Source organism: Helicoverpa zea, chromosome 3 (assembly GCF_022581195.2).
Source record: "Helicoverpa zea isolate HzStark_Cry1AcR chromosome 3, ilHelZeax1.1, whole genome shotgun sequence".
NCBI lineage: Eukaryota > Metazoa > Arthropoda > Insecta > Lepidoptera > Noctuidae > Helicoverpa > Helicoverpa zea.
This window is the reverse complement of record NC_061454.1, coordinates 3,406,785-3,424,877: the sequence shown is the minus strand read 5'-3', so window position 1 is coordinate 3,424,877 and position 18,093 is coordinate 3,406,785. Positions and strand designations below refer to the sequence as shown.

The following is an 18,093-nucleotide window of genomic DNA, read 5'->3' as shown; positions in this document are numbered from 1 at the left end:
GGGGAATTAAGACTCCATGTTGAACAATACACATAAACATGTACGGGAGTTAAAATTAAAAACACTTATTGTTTATTAAGGCTATTTATTTCATTCCTATAAAATAACATACCAAATGTCTCTTTTGTACAACGTCATATCAAAAATGTACACCATTATATAAATTTCGTCTCAGGTAAATGTTACCTAGCTACTCTCGTGTCTCCCCCTATTATTTTCATGGCTATTATTACATAAATATAATTATAGTCCTCTCACGTGCCTAGTCTGATAGGTACAAAATGTTCACAATACCGATACGGACGCAACTTTATAAAAATACATAACACACCAGAATTACAACCGTCTTGTATTTCTATAAAACGAGTCCCCGTAATGCTGTACAATATATCTACAATATGCCAACTTCTATTTATTGTTAAAATTCATTGTTACGTGAAATTGAATCTTAAATGTAAAGCTTTAAAGTCCAGAATACATTTTATGTATATTTTTTAAAGAAAGAATATTGCACTGTTTATTTTATATAAGCTGGAAGTTACATCCGTTAAGCATATTCTGGGATATATTATAAAATCTTTAATACACAAGTATACACGTCTTTATGGGGAAGAGCGGTAAATTGACATAGTAACGTTTTTAAGCGAGGCTAAAATACAAACTTTCACATAAATATGCTTCATGGGAAACAGCCACTGCATAGATATTTTGCAACAAAAATATTGCTAGGCGTAAATCTTTTCACCGCCACGGACGCGCCGTCAGCTTCGATCAGAGCTTTTTAAGAAATAATATTAAAACTAAAGACATTGAGTATTAAAATTTTATCAGGTGTCTGGGTGACAATTTTATTTGCGCAGCGAGGCGGTAAAGAGATCAATAGAGGCGTGATGTGATGCGTTAAAAGAACGTATATTTTGTAGAAAAATGACTACAATACCGATCCTTTGTATTCCTTCATTGCAAGTCACAATAATAATTTAGAGAGATACGCAAGCCTCGCGTAAAAAAGTTTAATACATATTTTTTTACACGATACGAGGAAATCTAATATTGCATACAATTTATCAATTACATTATACATATAAATATTCCATGTAATATAAACTCGATATACCGCTCCAGGTATAGATTAAATTTTGGGGCAATCTCATAGTTTAAGGCAGTGACAGGTGGGTAGCTATTGTTTTTATCAAGTGTATATAAAATTCGAGAGTATTTTTACATAATTTACTTTCTAGAGGCAAGATTGATGACCGATCGACTCAAATACAAAAGATATGTGGTACAGCATAAGCACAACCTTACTTAAAGAATCGTAATAACTGACTCGTAGATTTGTTCGTAACGTTAAAACCAGCAATGTATTTTGTACTTTGTTTACAAGCAATTAAAGGTGTGTGTAATAAAATAAATTCTGCTTTGCAATTCTTGTCGCGTGATCACAATAGGTATCTATCACCTTAAAATATTAATCGTTATCTTGGGTATTGCGGAACGTAATGCGACACAAATTGCATCCATTTGAAAATAATGACCAGCTGTTCAACTTCTTACAATTCGACTTAAATATAAATGACACTCGGCCTTCACCTTACCATTATCCATGTGATAATTACCATAACCAACAGTATTGGGTTGGGGATCGATAACTTATTGTAGAAATAAACTATTGCGGTAAAAACCGAGTATCACTTACATCAAATACTCATTAAAAGCACCGATAGAAACAATCTCAAACAATTACTTCAACAAATAAGCTCATTCAGAAAAATTACAAGAAAAAAACAAGTTATTGCATATACATTTCAATTTCATAAGTCCTTATACATAGCAATGTTAAATTACATAAAAAATCCAAATTAATGATACAACAACGAAACAAATTCTCGCTATAATGTTAGACATAAAGTATTACTTTTATTATTTTATACCCATTATTAAAAATACGATATTTATTAATAGCAAAATATCAATCGAATTTTATTGCATGCATTTTTAAATAAACGTTAACAATTATTCTCCTAAATAACATTGTTGGACGATAAAAAAATACGATAATATTAAAATCGATAGTAGTTAAATAAGATGGTCACAGGGAGGTGGTTCCTATCAAGCTAAATACATTTATAAGAAAACGCGTCATTTAAAACAACAGAATGCTTAAGTCTATAGAAATCAACGTATATATTACTATAACATCCTACGTCTATGTTAATGCTTACAAATAAATGCTGTCTACGTGGGTCTATGGTGACGTCGTGACGACTGACGATATTTTGTGTTTATCATTGTAATCCACATGGCGAACAATGTAAAGCCGCGTCCACATTTATGAAAAATGTCGTACAAATCAGTCGCAGGAGCATTTAGAATATTAAAATTTGCATTTACTTATCGAATGTAGGTTTAAGACTAAATAATTTTCAATAATGTGCACACAGCCTAAACGGGCGCACATTTAGTACAATCTAATTACATTTTTTACGTCAAAAACACGATCGATCATCACTAGATTTCTATCGAAACAGTCCGTTTATCACCAATAATACTCTCTGATATAATAAACTGAATTATTTCACTAATGAACCTCGAATGTCTATGTCCCGCCTTTGAACTTGTCAAGAATAGAATGTGCGTCCGTTATTTCAAATAGTGGAAGTTTTTTACGTAGTGATTGGCTTCGGAGGACTATAATTGTCTAACTTATATGGCCTCTGCAACGTGGATTACAAGCGAACAGTGAATCTGCTGATATCAAGGATACACCTAGCAATAAGCGTATATATACCTAAATGTATGTGGTATATTGTAGGTGGCTGGTGAACAGAAGAGAACGAGAAGGAAGATTTACTTGCAGTTTACGACTATTTCTTCTTGTCTTCTTGTGATATTCGTCAATATCCTTTGTGGTAATTACCTAACTCCTTCCTCACCCAACCACCTACTGAAATTACTGATGTCGCTACAGGCATACATACACCTGTGTGTGTAGTCACTAAATAACAAACTAACGCGTATATTAAGAGAAAAGTGATCAACTACATTGATACCTTAAAAAAAAACTTCAATTTTATCAGTTAAGTTAATAAAAATCTTATTTACAAGCTCCTACAAACAATAATAGTTCGACATCAAAAGATAATACAAAAACAATGAAACCTTTTTGCTAAGCAATTAAAACAAATAAATACATGGCGTGAATATGCCAAGGAGTTTTTATTCAAAGTTCAAGTTTTTGTCAACCAATTGTGTTTCTCAGTATGTAAATTTTTATATACCAATAGTATAAACCGAATGTGCGTAGTTTACTTAACAGACAATAATTTCGAGCTGCTTAATCAACTAATACTGAAAGCACCATTTAGTATTACCTAATTTAATCAATTCTTACGTACGTCAGATAGAAAATTTTGAAATTTTAATGTTGCGACCGCATTTTGAAGCAAGGAGATATACGATTATATTATTTACGATATTAAAGGTAGACGGAAATATTGAGCTTCACCGACTTGTCCCGGACGTTTCGCTTCAACGCAAAACAAATGCATTAAAACGCCGATTTCCCGATACAATAAATGCTAAATTTGGACTAAAAAAAAAAGGTTTCCATATCCAATAAACATTTTTGTTAATTACGTTAATAATCCCTCGTCCGTTGTACACGTTCTATGTATAATATCGCTTCAACCTCGTATGCAGTCGGAACATGACGTTGGTAATACTTGATACCGAATAATTTACCATACAAAAATATTGCCATCATAAAAATATTTCGTTAAAATTCATATATATCATTTAAGTTTTTATTTTATTTTTTGTAAAAAATGGCATCAAATACTACAAAGCTAGATTAATACTGAGATGATGAATTTTATTATAATATTTTTAAGCACGCGTTGAGTTCTACTCGTGTAGGAATTGTGACAATCAAATGCCCAAAGAAGGATAGAATACATGTTCTTATGTTTGATCTAGAGTTGCTAAAATTTATAGTATCGGGCATAATATTTAGATTTTTGCCAGTGACGTCACAATCTACGCAGGAGCAGAAACAACATAATGAATATGTTTAGATGCCAAGTTGATCTGATACTACGTTCACCCGTGTGTAACATACAATTAAAAGTATTTAATTCATAATTAATTATTTAAAAAAAAAACACTCATATGACACTGTCGCGATTGACTCCTTATTGTCACCAATGCAATAACTACTTAGGGGGGAGTTTTACCGTAAAACACAAAGGTATGTACACACTAAAGTTAATAATATGTTACATGAAATGTGGGATAATTCAATACGCCGTCTAATGTGCACAAACCTTCAAGTGACCCGTATTACTTCACTTCTTAATAATTGACACTTCACTTTCGACTATCCTTTATTCAAAAGTTCACAAATCATTACAATAATACGTAAATAAGTATTTTTACTTAGAAATTAGATACAAAATGTAAATTCATTTTTTATAAAATAATATTTTGTTGAATAAATAATTCTCATAACTCTCGATATTCTTATAAAATAATTAATTATAATCCTATTTATTAATGTTATTAAGAGTACGAATGTAACACGAGTCACGGCGAGTGCGACGCTGTTCACCTTAAGTGCTATTGTTCTGCCACGAGCGAATCTCTTACAATTCAATTGTTTATCATATATTATATAAATGTATGTACATTAACCATTAACTCTAACCATGATTCAAGCGGCGACCATCATTATTACTCTCTTATAAAAATATTTACACATTTCACTAGTGCTGGATACTAATGCTTAAATTGCAGTCGAATTTTAGAATTCGTGATTATGTTACAAGTCTATCAATTTATAGTTAAACATCCATATATATGTAGTCAAAGTCGAAGGCAAATCATAGAGATGCGACCTGTCCTAGGTATTTATCGATTCCTATCAATTCTGACAAAACACCAGAAATGAGCGATACATAATAAACTGCAACCACGAAGGTAAACATATCCTAACTTATCTGTATTTGATCCCAAGCACGATATAAGTTGTCGAATAGTTATGAAAATGAAATCAATGAACGACGATTGCATTTTAAAAATACACGTTAAACATTACGTTAGTCAGCCCGAGAAATATCGATAGAATTACGTCCAAATATATACGAACACTTCGTTTGCAAGCTCACCAGAGAGTGGAAATGTTAAATAAAGAATTATCATCACAAATCCATCATACAGACCACTTACGCACTAAGAAATACCTAAAATGTAAAATAGGTAGAAATAATGTCCTCACTATCCAGAAGGCAAAATTGGCACTTAAGACGAAGTTCGCTCCTTTCTTGATGAGTGTTTGGAGGAAGGTGGCGGCGGACGCCGGGCGGGGCCCAGCACACAGGGCCCCGGGGGCCCGGCGCGGGGCCCGGGGCGCGGCCAGGCCGCAGGGGGCCCGGCGCGGGGCCCGGGACGCGGGCAGGCCGCAGGGGTGGCGGGCGCCGCGCTATGTGCCGGGCGAGCTGTGTGCCGTCGGGTTGTACGGGTGGTTCGAGTTCCGCAACACTGTGTATACACTGTCCACCTTTGCGAGTTTCTCGAAAAACGGTATCAAGTCCAAAAGTTCTGAATCTGTCATGTCGTCGAACCATGACGCGACAGGTACCTGAAACGATACAATCCAGTTAGTTACAGATTCTACAGATAAGATAATCCTTTGTTTAAAATAGTATCTCGATAACCCGTGCATTTGTCATACATTATAGAAAATGGTGTTGATTAGTCATGAATAATATTACTCATACAGAAACGTAAGTAACAAAAACTCAATATGGTAAATACATTTTAAAACTATAGTTTCGTTTCTCTGAACCAAGGAATTGCTTAACTTCTTGCAATTTTTTTCAATAAATTGCTGTAAATAAACTAAGTCATGCAGAATTGATATGTAACGACTATAGTTCGGCCATTCAGAGAATGCGTTCCTGACACGTCGCGATTGAACTGACGACGTAACTTTGCAATGGCGTTGCAGTTACGATAAAAATATTTTTGCTGGTTGTTTACCGTTTTAACAATTGAGGAGCATTAAAACAACATTATTATATCAATAATCAATGAATGTTATAATTTTGTGCCAAACTGAGTGTCAAATAACTTGGTAAACAATATTTTTCTAAATCTATACTGCGCTATTATCACCGTTTTCCACCCCGAAGGGAAGAAAACGATTATTTCAGGTCTTGCCGAGGCTTGACCTTTCGGAGATTACCTACCTTACCTAGAGTACACACATGCTTGCTACTTACGTCCATTCATGATAGTGTGAGCTGCGGGCGGGCACAGCGACGACCGCGCGGGGAGAGAGGCGGCGGCAGGCGCGCGATTGTAACTCGAACGCGCTCTCGTCAGTACCTATCTCCGAAAGCCGGCAAGAGCTTGCTCAGGTCAAGCCTCGGCAAGACCTGAAATAATCGTTTTCTTCCCTTCGGGGTGGAAAACGGTGATATTTCAGTTCTGTGCCTTCGGCTTGACCTTTCGGAGACGTGTCTATCATCTGCCGGTGCTATTAAGCGTACTGTGATAAAGGTGAGAAATAAAACCTTAGGTTCTCATCTTCAAAATCAAGCTGTTTTATTAAAATTAGAATCAATGGCTGTTATACAAGTAAGTACAAAATCAGTTCAAGTCTTGTACGATCACAGCAAACGTATCTTTTAACGATAAAATGCTATTAATACAGTTTTATAACTAATTCTTCTTTATCAAACATAAAATCTTTATTCTTCATCATAGTTTAACAATTTAGCAAATATAAACTGACTCTTAAACCTTATCATTTTAAACATAACAGGGTCCTGACCCTTTCTTATATCTAATAAATAAACATTAGGTAAAGATTGAGATCTTTAATGAGATCAAATGTTCAGTCTTACACTGCATTAAAGGAATTATTAAGAACATTAACATTTCTACCTCGAGGCTGCTCTACTGATTTACAGTAGTGTTTGAAAAAATTTGTCGAGCCTCTCCAGTTCCCTCGTTTCAAGATATCATCCAGCGGTACGTTGTTCTGGAAGTCATTAGAAGCTACAGCTGATCGAACCGAGCCTGGGCTGCAGTCTATGCCAATATCCTTAAAGGGTGCCTTCAACCAGCCCGCAATAACGGTTCTGGAAGCTGCTTTAACCTTCCCTCGCGTTGTAATAAACAAATTATTTAAGCCCTCTCGTGCCCTCCTTCTACTGTTAGTCACGTCTATTAAGCAATTTATCCATTTTACTAAACTCAAATCCATGTCACCTGAGCATGTTAGATGCCATCCGGATTGACGGTTCCTGTCATTATCTGTTTTTGAGCCAAATCTTGGCCAAAACGTTATTGAGGAATCTGATCTCTCACAATGCTGGTCGTCTATCATAAGGAGGGTGAGGTCATGTATACGTCGACCTGAAGCTAGCAATAGAAGAAGCGCCACGTGACGAGATACTTGAAAAATACTTTCCTTATCAGGTATATTCGATTTTAGCCACTGAAATAAGTCTTGAATGTTCCAGATCTGAGTCTTTGGTACTGCTGACATACATTTTTGAATTTTTATGGCTTTGAGCATTGCAGCCACTACAGGATGATTTCCTAGTTGTTTTTCTTGAGTAGGGTCGGCAAAAGTAAGGATTACAGATTTGTGAACCATAATTGTTGATGGGGCTAATTTCCGTACTCGTGAAAGGGAACCCAGGTAAGCAGCAACATCAAGAGGTCGAGGACTATTAGGTTTTCTCCCATTTTGTCTACACCACGAGACCCATTGCTTCCATGCGGACTCGTAGGTACGCCAAGTCGAATCGCGCCATGCTGACTGTATCAGGTTAACGTCAGCTTGGTCTAAACCAGCTACTAAATCCGCCCACCCCGTATCTTCCAGACCTCCAAATAGAGATTTTCTACCTTCGGCGGAGGAAGGTTCGTGGATAAGTCGATTAGGTTCTCTATTAAGTTCGGTATCAGGTACGGGGCACCCAGGGCTCTGTGTTTGAGGTCGCTTCTCCAAAACACTGTCTCCCATCGAGGTACCACGATCAGAAATGTTCCGGAGGACTTGTTCAGATGTTGGAGTACCCGAGGTACAAGTGGTGGAGGGGGGAAAATCCACGCCAGTTCGTAGTTCCAAGTTCGGCTGAACGCATTCACGAAGAGAGCTTGTGTGTCCTTTGCATCTATCGAGACATAGACCGGTACTACTTTCGATTGGTCTGAGGCGAAGAGATCTATCTGAGGAACTCCCCATTTTCGAAATATCTTCTGTGTGATCTCGCTTTTGATGTGCCAATCGGGTAGGGCTTTTCCTCTGGATAAGCAGTCGGCGATTGAATTGTAGCGGCCGGGCAGGTAAAACGAGTGAATGGTTGCATTTAAACTCTGAGCTAAGACCAAGATTTCTTTTGTCATTTCTAGCAGTGCGATAGACTTGGTTCCACCCTGGTTTCGCAAATACGACACCACTGTCCTGTTGTCTGACTGAACCATTATTGATTGACCTAGAACTACCTCTTGGAACTCCTGCAAAGCTACTAAGACTGTGTAAAGTTCCTTTCTGTTGATATGCCATTTTAATTGCTCTTCTGTCCACAGACCTGAAAGGAGGTGGTCGCTCATCTGAATGCCCCAGCCGTCGTTGGAGGCATCTGTGCTCACAAACATCGTCGGTTCCGGTACAAAGATCCTTCCGGGATTTCTGATATTTTGAGCCCACCAACGAGCTTCCTGAATAGCCTGTGAACTCACTGCCACCCTCTTCCCGGGCCGGTCTTGTGACAGTTTTCTTGCCGCTCTTTGCATATGCCTGGTGTAAAGTCTTCCTAGAGGGGTCACAAGTGATGCGAACCCTAGCCTTCCGATCAATGCCGTGCCGGATTCCCATGACCACTGCTTTGTTTCTAAGACTTGATTGAGATCTCTTGAGATCCGGTCGATCTTGTCTTTTGGAAGCGTCTTTTGGTTTGTCGATACATTCCAAATAATTCCCAGAAATTTTATTTCCTGTGTGGCCCTTAGCACGGATTTTTCTAGATTGACACACCAACCCATGCTCTGTAAAATTTCTACTGCATAACGCATGTGCCTCTCCAGCGTGTTTGGGTTTTGGTGTGCAAATAGGAAGTCGTCCAAGTAGACTAGAACGCGAAGACCTTTTTCTCTCAGAAAACTTGCTACCCACTTGCTGACACTGGAAAAGGCTATTGGTGCAGTGGACAGGCCGAAAGGTAAAGATGTCATTTGATAAACCCGATTCGCGTAAGCGAACGCAAGGAATCTTCGATGACTCTTTTTCACTGGGATATGAAAATAGGCTTGGCTGATATCTAGCTTTCCGAGATAATCTCCTTCTTGCATAAAATTTGGAACTTGACTTTGATTTATCAGACGAAATTTCGGGGGTTTGAGAAATTGGTTCAAGCGTCGTAAATCGAAGATTTGCCGTAGCTTTCCGTTTCTCTTGGGTATTAGAAATATTCTTGATAGGAACCCGTTCGCAACCTCGCAATTCTCTACCACACCTGACTTGAGCAATATCTCTATCTCCTTGGACATAGCAGGGGACAGGTTTGTGGAAAACCTTCCTAAATTTTCGCGCAATGGAATCGAAGGTGGTTTTGCTGCAAAGGGTATTGTATAGCCTGTAATAATTTTTAAAATCTTCTTTGGAGCTCCTAACTCCTGCCACCGAGCTTGAAATTTCTCCAACTGTCCCCCGTGAAAATTGTCAGTACTTACGACCTCTTTGTAATTTCTTATCCTTTCCGTGTCGATCGGGATGCTTATTTGGTGCCTTAGAGTTTCCGCTTCGGCGGTAGTTTGCACTGCGAGTAGACGTGGTGGTGGTCGCTGCTGAAGAGTGACCGCGACCAGTCGGTTGTTTGCTTTTGGAAGCATGCGAAGATGCTTTGCGAAATGAGTTCTTCCGAAACGAATGAATAGTTTCTTTTTTATTTAAATTAGATGAGGCAAAAATTCCCGATGTGCCACCGTTGTCTTTAATAAACGCGCTAAATAGTTTTTCATCAAACAGGTGGGTTGGCGAAGGAGGTATGTTGTTAAGGGCGCTGGTGAGGACGTCATTTTTAGGCCTGAAAGTTTTTCTACGAACCTCAATGGTTTCAGCCCTATTAGCGCAAACATATTGTAGCAGTTGATCTGACACTAATTTGAACTTAGAGTCCTCTGCCTCCACCAACCGTCTCAAGTCCGTGCTGATGTCTGGGCATTTTTTAATTATGGCATTGAGCCCGTCTGCTAGCGCCTTGCGCTGGAGCAACAATCCGTGTGTGATTGTGCCTAGAATTCCTTCTTGCCTCGTCACCCACGGAGAGAGCCGCGAGGCTAAAGTACCCAGTTCTGTATTTACTTTTAGCGGGCTAAATGGCGAAGCAGCGTGTAAGTGCTTCTCTACGTCCTTGTATCTGATGCGATTCCAGCTATCAGTGCCCAGTCTTTGACATTCAATGCCTTCCTTTTTGGCTTGCGACGACGGCTCCGGAACAAGAGGATCTGCTTCTTTAGTCGTGGGTCGAAACTCAAGCTCCTTTTCGTTTCGCTCGTCTTGCTCGTTTGGATATGGGCCCCAGGTAGGGGCTTTCCACGATGGGGCGTCCGAGGCGTCCGAACTTACTTCTTCCTCGCCATCGGAAAAATCGTTTTCCTTGTCAGAATCAGAGTCCGAATCTTTGTTTCTGCCTCTGCTTTGAGTGACTATCTCCAGGAGCATTTCCATTTTCTGCTCTAATGCACAAAACCTTTCTTCCTGAAGTGACGTCCCAGTAGAGAACGGCGGAGACTCAAGCCTAGGACGACGTGTCGCGGGCTCTTTGACCCGAGACGTCGACCTCCTCTTTCGACTGGTCTCTTCTGTCTCCGAAAGACAGCCTGAGAGTATTTTATCTGTCTCCGCTCTTGTGTGGAGAAGAGGCATAAGCGCAGCAACCGACTGTTTCACGTATTCCGTGCGCGCCGCAGATCCGCGGATGCGGTTGGAGATGGCAGGAGGTCCTATAATAAGGGCACGTGTAAATGCCCAGTCTAGTATCTTGTGCCGAATTTCCCTATACCTTTTTTTCGGACAGGTGATCCGCCTCCGGTATAAAGGCACGAACTAACCCTACGGTAGGCAAAGCAACTACGAGTTTGTTTAGTATATTTGGGTCGACTTTCTCCCCAAAGACTTCCTCTTTCGTTGCCGTGGTCACCTCCCAGTTCGTCCAACCATCGGGGAGATGCTCTTGAGCCAAAACTTTCACCCGTTCCAAGATCACGTTCTCTTCCTCCGCTTCGGCATGCTCGTCCAAAAGTTCACCCAGAGTCACCACTCCTCCAAGCTGGGTCATCTGAAGCAAAGTGAAAAAGTTCACTGAGTGCTCACAAGTTGGGGAGCGGTTCAAGGCGCGGGGCGCGCCGCTCAAATATCGAGCCGCGCCATCCAAATGTTGGGCGGCGTCGCCTAGATTAAGGGCCGCGCGGCTCGAACCTTGAGCCGCGCCGGTCAAATATCGAGCCGCACCGCTCAAATGGTGAGCCGCGCGCCGCTCAAATAGTGAGCCGCGCCGCTCAAATGGTGAGCCGCGCCGCTCAAATGGTGAGCCGCGCCGACCAAAAGTTGAGCCGCGCCGCCCAAGTTTTGGGCCGCAATGTTTATGTAAACAAAACATGCAACTCGCAGCGCGACCCGTAGGTACGATAGTGGCTGGCTTGCCAACGTATCGCTTATATCGGTCGCAGTTTGTGGATGGTATGTCCGACAAACATTTTATTGGCTCTAATAAAATTGCAGATGCAAAATTAAGCACTTAGACCTCAGCATTCTTGTTCACAGTTGGCCCGCACCTAAAACACACAATTCACACAAAACAAAATAATGAATAACTTACCGTTATATATATTTTCTTACACAAACGTTACAACAACGTTACACCACAATATAACGGTTACACTGTAGCAATACGTGCGCACGCTAGAATAAAGATAGCGTACTGACGAGAGCGCGTTCGAGTTACAATCGCGCGCCTGCCGCCGCCTCTCTCCCCGCGCGGTCGTCGCTGTGCCCGCCCGCAGCTCACACTATCATGAATGGACGTAAGTAGCAAGCATGTGTGTACTCTAGGTAAGGTAGGTAATCTCCGAAAGGTCAAGCCGAAGGCACAGAACTGAAATACAAGGTTATGTCAGCGGTTTATATTTTGTAGTGCTGTGCTAAAAGTAACAGGCAAGTATCGTAATCTGTTCTTATACAGTTATAATATAAAATAATACGTTTTGATTTTCTTTTTAAGAATTGGAAAATAATGGACTATAAGACTTAATTATAACGTTTATGAAATATAAAAATAAAACTATGACCAAACCGCATTTTTATACTTAGATTAAAAATGGTAACCCCAAATGGCGTTATGGGCCGCCATTTTGTGACGCTAAAACAGTCGTCCGTTGTCGTTTCGTGCGCATAGACCACGTTTTTCAAGTGTTTTCGATCTGTTTTTATTTGATTACCCGGCTTTTGTTAGACCGAGATATCAGGATTGATTCTGTTATTGATAATAATATAATTATACATGTAGGCGAAGATGATGATGAAGACACCACCTCCTCAAGCAAATCGGAGTCTGATTAATATTCTGTTCGCACATTCAATTCAATGTACTTGTAACAAAGAATAAATAAAACAATTTTATTATATGAATATTACCTTTTTTTGGTTTCCACTTAAATAACTAAAATATAAAACAAATGATTCCGCCAATTTAAAACGAAAATAATCTTAAAATAATGCGGCGGTTCATTTTGAAGGAACGGTAACGAACTCAGTGTTATGTTGTGCCCATCACTAGTCGTGACTAACTGATAGGTGTCAGGAACGCATTCTCTGAACGGCCGAAGTATAAAAAAACGTATTGGATATGAATGTATATGAGCTTACGACATATCCGATAATAATATAGCGTATGATGTCAGGTTATAAATGAATTTAATTATCATCAGACTTACGAAATTAATTAATTATCTGTTACGATTATGACATAATTACTATTTATAACAGTTTTAATCTATTGACACATTTTAGGCTACATTTCCATAAAAATGTTGGTTAGCGGATACAATTCAATTTTCACCAAGATAAAGAGATTTTGAACTGATAGTACAGTCCGAAAAGATCGAATGAAAAATCATGTTTCTCTGCAATTTTATCGTATAAATTCAGGGTAAATATATCCTGCACCCGGATAAAATATAGCCTTTGTCACCGAGTACGGAGAAGCATCCCAATAGTGAAAGAATTTTACAACATAATCAGTTCAGTTAACAAAAAACAACGCCAGTTTTCTCTTTATTATATGTATTAGTACCTTTACGGTTACGGTGGCTTTCAATAACCGATATGACTTATATGGAGTTATGTCAAAATGTAACTGACATGACAGACAATTTATATGGAGCTTATATCAAAATTCAATCTCTAATCTCAAAACAAAGTAAAGATAGGTTATAGAAATCCTCAAATAGACCAGCAATACTCACAGCATTATCCGGATGGAATATATAAGAGGCGGGCGAGTTGTCGACGATGACGACGCGCCGCAGGTCGCGTCCGAGGCTGTTCAGGTCCTTGACGTAGTTGCCGCGGTGGAACACGCAGCTGTCGCGGAATAGACGAGCGCGGAACACGCCCCATCTGGACACAAGAGAAGTCTCTTTAGGATACAACCTAATATCGATGTAAAAGTTTATGTGCCTTTGACAGCCGTCAAACTAAGTCATCAAAACCTATGCTGCTGGATGGCAAACTTGGCAATAGGTATACCTTATGTCACCTTAATATACAGGCAACTTTTTATTGTAGCCAACATAAATAACAGTGGCTTCTTCTTCCTCCTGCCCTGTTCCCAGGGTACACAGTCACAATCACAACCCACAGGCAGGACCCACAGGGCAGGAGGAAGAAGAAGAAGCCAGTGTTATTTATGTTGGCTTCTTCCTCCTGCCCTGTTCCCAGGAGGAAGAAGATAAATAATACTGGCTGTCTATGTTTTGGGTTGTGATTGTGACTGTGACCAGTGTCTTTTAGTTTCTTGCATCCCACTGCAGGTTAGGGCTTCCCTTCTCACCTTCCCTTATGCCGCTCCTTTTCTGTCTATCTCTCCAGTTCTTCTATTCTTAACAAACGTCTCCTAACAACGTCCATTGAAGCCTACATTATAGGTTCCTTGTTTCTTGATTACATTTTTTAATTATAAACCTCACTATCAAATTATGAAACACAAATAAAATGAGTGAATGGAGAACTTATTTCACTTTCATAAACCTCAGTTAAACACTCAACTTGACACACAACATAATAAGCAAATACCATGAATGTTACGAGCTAATTAGCTTAAAGTATTATAACACTAACAACATAAAAAGATTTAATTCAAACGGCTCCACACTCGCGTACATTACTGTAGTTCACACGCAACGCGCTCACGCATTGTATCATTTTTTAATTACACAATTTAATTATATGGCTTGTAACGTTTAGAACTAACCAATTAACATAATTGAATTATCTTAAGCGCAACTATGTGCATACGAGCTGCAACCTGGCATAATATAAAGTCAGTAAGTGCATGGTCAGCTGTTATTCCACTGATGAAAAATAATCTAGACAAAACAAATGCTATTAGCAAATTAACGCTTTTGGAATTACAATACAGGACATCTATCTTTTTGCCCAATACTGGACGTAAGTCTAATCCTTTTTAAAGTCTACATTGAAAATAGATTTTCTATCCCACGTGAAACTTCAAATTTAATTTGGCAACAAAGTACTAGCGTGCTCAGTACAGTAAGTTCGCTACATATTTTGGCCGCGACCTCTAACCACTACGTACTAAACTGCACACGAGGCACAGTTGGCCCAAGTTTCTCCATTGTTCTCACAACAGGTTAATTTTGGAGTCCACGTCAAGAACTGTTACCTTTTGTGAAAGCATAACTATTTAATTAAAAGAGAAATTCTACAAAACCGCGTAGCAATTGTTCATAGATTCAACCATTTCAACGTCTCATAAAATTGGTTGTTATTTGATTTATTTTAACTTCACAGAGGAAAAACCTCGGGTCACCATCTCTACGGGTGCTCGTATGCTCGGGTACCTCGACCACTATTAATGTTAGTTTTCCTGATAACCTAGTAATGACATGAAGACGTTTTCTCTAGTCTTTGTCTATTGAAAGTCTATTGAGCTAGGAGACAAAAGGTGTAATAGACACATTTGTTCACCCCTGCCCTGCTAGAAACAATCTTTAGATAAGTAACAATCGGATAACAACAATTAATTTTTTTCCCTCCCATATACATCCCGCTATCGATTATACTGTAGAATCGACTGACAGTGTATTTCGACGTCACTTACCACAATGACTAATCAATCAGTTATGGGAAAAACACAACTTTTCCCAGTGCAGTCAATTATAGAATAAATGTAAGTTCTAACTTATATCGGAAACACCAAAATGTCACGCCGAAAATTGCTATCATACATTCACAGACTACGCTTCTCAACCTTTCGCCATTAGGCTGTATGCAGAAAGAAAGCTGGTAGCCGGACCATCCAACGCTGATCCATTCTGTCACAGCTAACATTTGCTTCAAGCTACTCGCTTTATGTAACTGTTACTGCTGATAGTTCGAAGCTGGCGACAACTTTTCTCCCACTCAAATTCTATAATCGGTGCCCGATTTTTTGTAGGAGAAAAATAGAACACAGAAATAGTGCAAGCTGCTAACGCACGTTCTACAAAAAGGGGTATAATTTAGGCGGTCACCAAAAATATTTTCAAGACTCTAAGCTGAGGCACCAAATAAAATAAACAACTCCAAAAAAAATAAATTGACTTTATTAAAAGGGCACTAAAGTATATAATGTTATGATCCAAAAAAAATAAAATAACATCAGAAAAATCGCAAATCTCGCACAAATATTATTTTTGGTTCCCAAAATGGATTAATGGTCACCAAATTCTATCCAACTAAAAGATTAATATTACTACCAAAAAGTTAGTGACGAAAACGAATCGCTGCAAAACCGACTCCACGTAGTCTTGTCTGCCCTACCCCTAGAGTGCAATTCAAAACCGCGTAGGCGCGGAGGGGCGAGGCGGCCTGCGAGCTGAGGCGCAGGTAGTTTTAAGGCTCGCCGCCGGGGCTGAGGCTGGCCGGCGAGCCGGCCAGCAAGCCGAAGCTGCGGCGGTGAGCGTGAAAACCATCTGCGACGATAAGCTCGCATGGGACCGCCGGAGACCCGCAGCGCCGGAGCCGTGACAGAAGCCATGCTTGCTGCATGTTGCGTGCTTACATTTTTAACGCACTGAGTTACACACAAATTCATATAACAATAAATAAGCGACGTACGTTTGGGAACCCTAATATATTAATTGGTATTTAGGAAATATTCTAGCGATCGTTAGCTTTTTTAGTCTAACAAAAATGACCAAATTAGGAGTCATGGTATTACATAATTGGTAACACCTAAGTAGTGACAATATATAATATTTGGTCTAAAGTGTATTTTAAAGGCGTCCATATATTTTTTTAGTAGTCAATAATACGAAAAAATGGTTTTATCTAATAATATTTTTGGAAACGTTATTTGGTGACCATTTATCCATTTTGGTAACCGTTTAGAATTTTTTTGGTAGTAAAATAGGTACTTTTTTGGGTGGTGTTTAAACACAAGCCTACAAAAAGTCGATCAGAAAATCCTGACCATAAAGTCTTACAAAAAATCTGATCATCTGTCCTACATAAAATCGAACGTCGTGTCTGCCCGACATGGTCTTAGTAGGATCAACTGCACTCACCTGTCCAAAAGGTCAGCCACGGGGTCGGCGTATTTAGCGAGCGACGCGGTGAAGAGCACGCACTCGTAAAGTTCGCCGCAGCGTCGCAGAAACTCGTCGACATGCGGTCGCTTTAGGACGTACACTTGGTGGACCGCGCCGTCGATCTCGACAGGCACCACGAAGTCTGCGTTGTTTATCGGCTGGAAAGAATGAAAAGGGTTTCTAATGATACTATTTTTGGTTTAGATGTGGAGGAAAAACCTGCAATTATACCTAATAATTTTTCAGCTGTAGGTATAAACCGATATAAAAGCTGTCCAACTTTGTTTTAGTGTTATGGAAGACATTTATGATATTGTGTGAAGCCATCAACCCTCAGCTAGATGAGGTACTTAAATAAACTGCTAACTACGTAAAAACCACGAGGTCCCTTGATTATAAGATGATTAATCCTATCACAACAAAACATTTTATGTACAAAAATCAAAAAGGCCAACCAAAAACAGGTTATTCAAACATTTATTGCCGTTAATTAAAAATTTTCCATAAAACAAAGGACCGACCCATCTAATATCACTGATGCATTTTGTGTTCAAATTGCAATAACAAACATCACGTGTTCTCAAAAAGTTACAGTCTTATTATGCTCCAAAAAAATATTATGAATCAAAAAATCCATAAGAAATTAAATAAGTAAATAATTTTCTTATATCGCTACGACCTGTTTTTTTTTTTTTCAATAAAAGCATAACCCTTTTCGGCAGTCTGGTAAAAATATAGAGAATGCCATGAAATAACTTAACGAACATTCATTAATACAATTCTGACATTACAATATCTATTTCACCCTAAAAAATATTTCAATGTTGACCTTTACCGATACCCAAATTCATTATTAATCACTGGAATTTAGAAATAGAATATACTTGACGTAACACGCAATACATTCATTATTAAACATTATGAAAAATTCAAGAATATTAACAAAGTCAAAAAAATACTTAGTATCGATAATACGGTAATTGATTCACAAATTCTTGCAAATAATCTTACTGTTGGTCAACGAGGTTGAAGACAATACATATAAGTAACGCAAAAAGGTAAGTATATTATACAATCATTAACAAATAGGAAACGAAGCCATACATAAATATTTGCTTAGCCAAAAACAATTTGCAGACAGCTAGCAAATGCGATTACGTAAACGACCAGGCTTTGCTAAATATTAAGCAAGGATACTTTTAAAAC

The 18,093-nt window shown here is 38.9% G+C and overlaps 1 protein-coding gene across 1 annotated transcript in view; it reads right to left on the bottom strand.

The window, feature by feature from the left end:
* Positions 1 to 68: 68 nt before the first annotated feature.
* Positions 69 to 18,093, bottom strand: part of LOC124646157 (carboxy-terminal domain RNA polymerase II polypeptide A small phosphatase 1) — a 31,299-nt gene continuing 13,274 nt past the window's right edge. The window contains exons 3-5 of the mRNA XM_047186238.1: positions 16,864 to 17,045; positions 13,540 to 13,693; positions 69 to 5,638 (exon numbers count right to left, since the gene is read on the bottom strand). Coding sequence (XP_047042194.1) covers positions 5,480 to 5,638; positions 13,540 to 13,693; positions 16,864 to 17,045 — 495 coding nt within the window. The 3' untranslated portion in view covers positions 69 to 5,479. The remainder of the gene's footprint in view (positions 5,639 to 13,539; positions 13,694 to 16,863; positions 17,046 to 18,093) is intronic.